Here is a 2,845-nt window from a genome sequence, read left to right as displayed (position 1 = left end):
TGGGCTTAGGGTGCCTGGCTGGCTCAGTCTGTAGAGCAAGCGACTATGTTTTTTTTCCCCCTAAGTGGGCTCCACACTCAGCATGCAGCCCAATGCAGGGCTTGAACTCAAGACCCTGAGATGAAGACCCAAGCTGAGATCAAGAGTCGATGCTTAACTGACTGAGCCACCCGTGCGCCCTGAGTGCGTGATTCTTAATCTCAGGGTTATGAATTTAAGCCCCACATTGGGTGTACAGATTATTTAAAAATTAAAAAAATCTTAAAAAAAGAAAAAGAATGCGTATGCATTCATGGGGCGCCTGGGTGGCTCCATTGTTAAGTGTCTGCCTTCAGCTCAGGTCATGATCCTGGCATTCTGGGATCGAGCCCCGCATCGGGCTCCCTGCTCAGCGGGAAGCCTGCTTCTCCCTCTCCCTCTCCCCCTGCTTGTGTTCCCTCTTTCACTGTCTCTCTGTCAAATAAATAAATAAAATCTTAAAAAAAAAAAAAAGAATGTGAATGCATTTAGGCCAGCCGCTACTCTCCACTACTCTGAACCACGGGCACTGGCCCGTTGGGCCCAGATTGTGCCTGTGGCTTCCTGATTGGGCTCTCCTGTCCAAGCCTTGCTCCCCAAAGTCTGTTCTCCACACAGCAGCCCGTGGGAACACCTGCAACAGCTTTCTCATTTCACTCCGCATGAAGCTCAGCCCTGCTTACCCTGGCTTGTGAGGCCCTCCACGACCTGCCCCACACCCTCCCACCTCAACGGTTTCTCTTTTCCAGAGCACCTATCACCTAATAACATCTCTACACTTGTCGTTCTGTTTATATTTTATTTCCTGGGTCTGTCCACGAGAACAGAAGCCCCCTGAGTGGCCAGGGGCCTGCTGTGATCACTGCCGTACTCCAGCACCCAGACCAGCGGACGGTGGGTGCTCAGTGACATTTGTTGAATGAACGAACACACGAAGATGCAGTCTGTGCTGCATAGACTGTCTCTGGAACGCTCTTCAAGGGACTGGTCGAGCTGACTAACTCCTCGGAAGAGAGCTGGGGGCGGATGGGGGGCAGGGGGAGAGTCGCTTCTCACCAGCACCACTCCTTACTCTGGTTCTATGTTACCTTTACAAAAAGAGACACCATGTGCCCAGAGAAAAAGGACTTAACTCAGAAGTCGGGGGAAAAGCTGGTCCCTGGGACTGAGGAGAGAGTTCCCTACACCATCTTCAGGCCTGCGCACCAGGAGAGGAGGGAGGGGCCTGGGCATGCCGGCTCTGAGGCTGTGGGGGCCTGTGAGTGGGCATGCCACCAAGCGTAAGCCGGGTACCGTAAGCGGCTGATTTACCTGCCACTAGGTGGGCGTACTGCAGGGGAAGCACGTGTCAGGGGCCGCCAGGGGGAAGCGGAGTCAGTTCGGCTCCTTCTGGCTGTCTGTGCCCGTGCACTGTACTAAGCCTGAGGAACCCGCGTGGCCACACAGGCGCCTTTCTCTTGCAGCCTCCTGTGCAAGCTGGAGGAGCAAGGCTCAATGTCCTCTGTGAGCTGCGGACTAGCATTGGCCGTGCTTCTCCCAAGATCCTCAGAAGCAGGGAGCTGGCCAGACCGGGTCTTCTCTTGGGGTTCCCGGCCTAAGGCACAGGGCCTCCCAGAAGAAGGCCCCACCCAAACTGCACCCCTCCCTATCCACCAGTTGGGAGGAACCTGGCCTTTCCACCCTCCACCCTCCCCACCCAGGCACCAGTGACTCAGAAAACCTGGTTTTCAGTCTCAGTTCTATCCAGGACAACCTTCTTCCCTCCCTGGTCTGTACCCTGGCTCCCAGACCCTTCGAGTGCTGAGTTTTCCTGATTCCCTTTCAGACATTTAGAACTCTAGGCCTCAAGGCCTATTTATTTTACACACACACACACACACACACACATCTATGTATGTATATATACACACACACATACATAGTTCAGTGATTCTCAAACAGGGCTAGCAGGGGCAGCCGATTCCTGGCACTAAGAGAGTATGGAGAAATCAACCATCTGGGCTGGTGGGCTCACTGTGCCAGGCTTGGAGAAATGCCAGCTCCTGCGGCAGTCTTCCTGGGGTCCCCGGCCTGCTGGCCGAGCTCCTGTGCCCCAGGGGTCCACCAGAGGTGGGGGCTGGGGATGGAGGCCCAGGCAGGCCGGACTGGCAGATGGCACACACCAGAAGCAGGGTCCGACTTCCCGCTGTGTCTGTGGCCCATCCTTGGGGGGGCATCGCTGGCTCTGGGAGTCCTGATGGGGGCTGGGCTGGGCACTAGAGCAGAGAATGGGAGGCTGAGAGGTGGGGTGGAGCACAGAGAGGCAGCCAGGCTTCCTGTCTGCCCCGCCCACCCCGCCCACCTGAGCCAAGCGCGGCTCCCTAATCCAGCAGCTGCTTGATGCACCAGCAGCACAGAAGGATGTAGACGACCTCCTTCAGGGTCTGCTGCAGGCCCTCCCATCCTGTGCCCATCTTCCAGACAGGCACCGGGAGCCCGGTGTCCCGCAGGGCCCTTCGGAAGGAGAACGGCAGGGCCTGTGCCAGGGGCTGTGTCCGGGGCTGCATGTGGGGCGGCAGCTCTGAGGCATGTGGGAGCCGCCTCCAGTCTTTTATCAACAGTGTCCCCACCCCCTCAGACCTCATGACTCTGGGGACAAAGGCCCCCGGGTCAGCACAGGGAAGGTTCTGGGCCCAAGAACGGGCTGAGTCAGCCTCTATGGACAGGGATGGAGGCTGGGGTTAGGAGGGGGAGGGAGGGCCCAGCCACGGCATCCTCCGTCCTCTGCAGCCAAGCCCGCTCAGCTTCCAGCCTGCGTCTCAAGACCCCGGGCCCGGCCTGTGTTGCC

The 2,845-nt window shown here is 57.8% G+C and overlaps 1 protein-coding gene across 1 annotated transcript; it reads right to left on the bottom strand.

Annotated features, from left to right (window-relative positions):
* Positions 1-2,365: 2,365 nt before the first annotated feature.
* Positions 2,366-2,564, bottom strand: LOC103668710 (lens epithelial cell protein LEP503). The gene has a single exon (XM_040634563.1). The coding sequence runs from the start codon at positions 2,562-2,564 to the stop codon at positions 2,379-2,381; it is 186 nt and encodes a 61-aa protein (XP_040490497.1). The 3' UTR covers positions 2,366-2,378.
* Between the last annotated feature and the right edge of the window lie 281 nt (positions 2,565-2,845).

Source organism: Ursus maritimus, unplaced genomic scaffold (genome assembly GCF_017311325.1).
Source record: "Ursus maritimus isolate PB19 unplaced genomic scaffold, ASM1731132v1 scaffold_2, whole genome shotgun sequence".
Taxonomy (NCBI): Eukaryota; Metazoa; Chordata; class Mammalia; order Carnivora; family Ursidae; genus Ursus; species Ursus maritimus.
The sequence above is the reverse complement of the archived record's forward strand: the minus strand, read 5'-3'. Positions and strand labels throughout refer to the sequence as shown.

Bases quoted from the DNA above. Each gene is read 5' to 3' on its own strand.
- LOC103668710 (XM_040634563.1), bottom strand. From the start codon at position 2,564: ATGCAGCCCCGGACACAGCCCCTGGCACAGGCCCTGCCGTTCTCCTTC.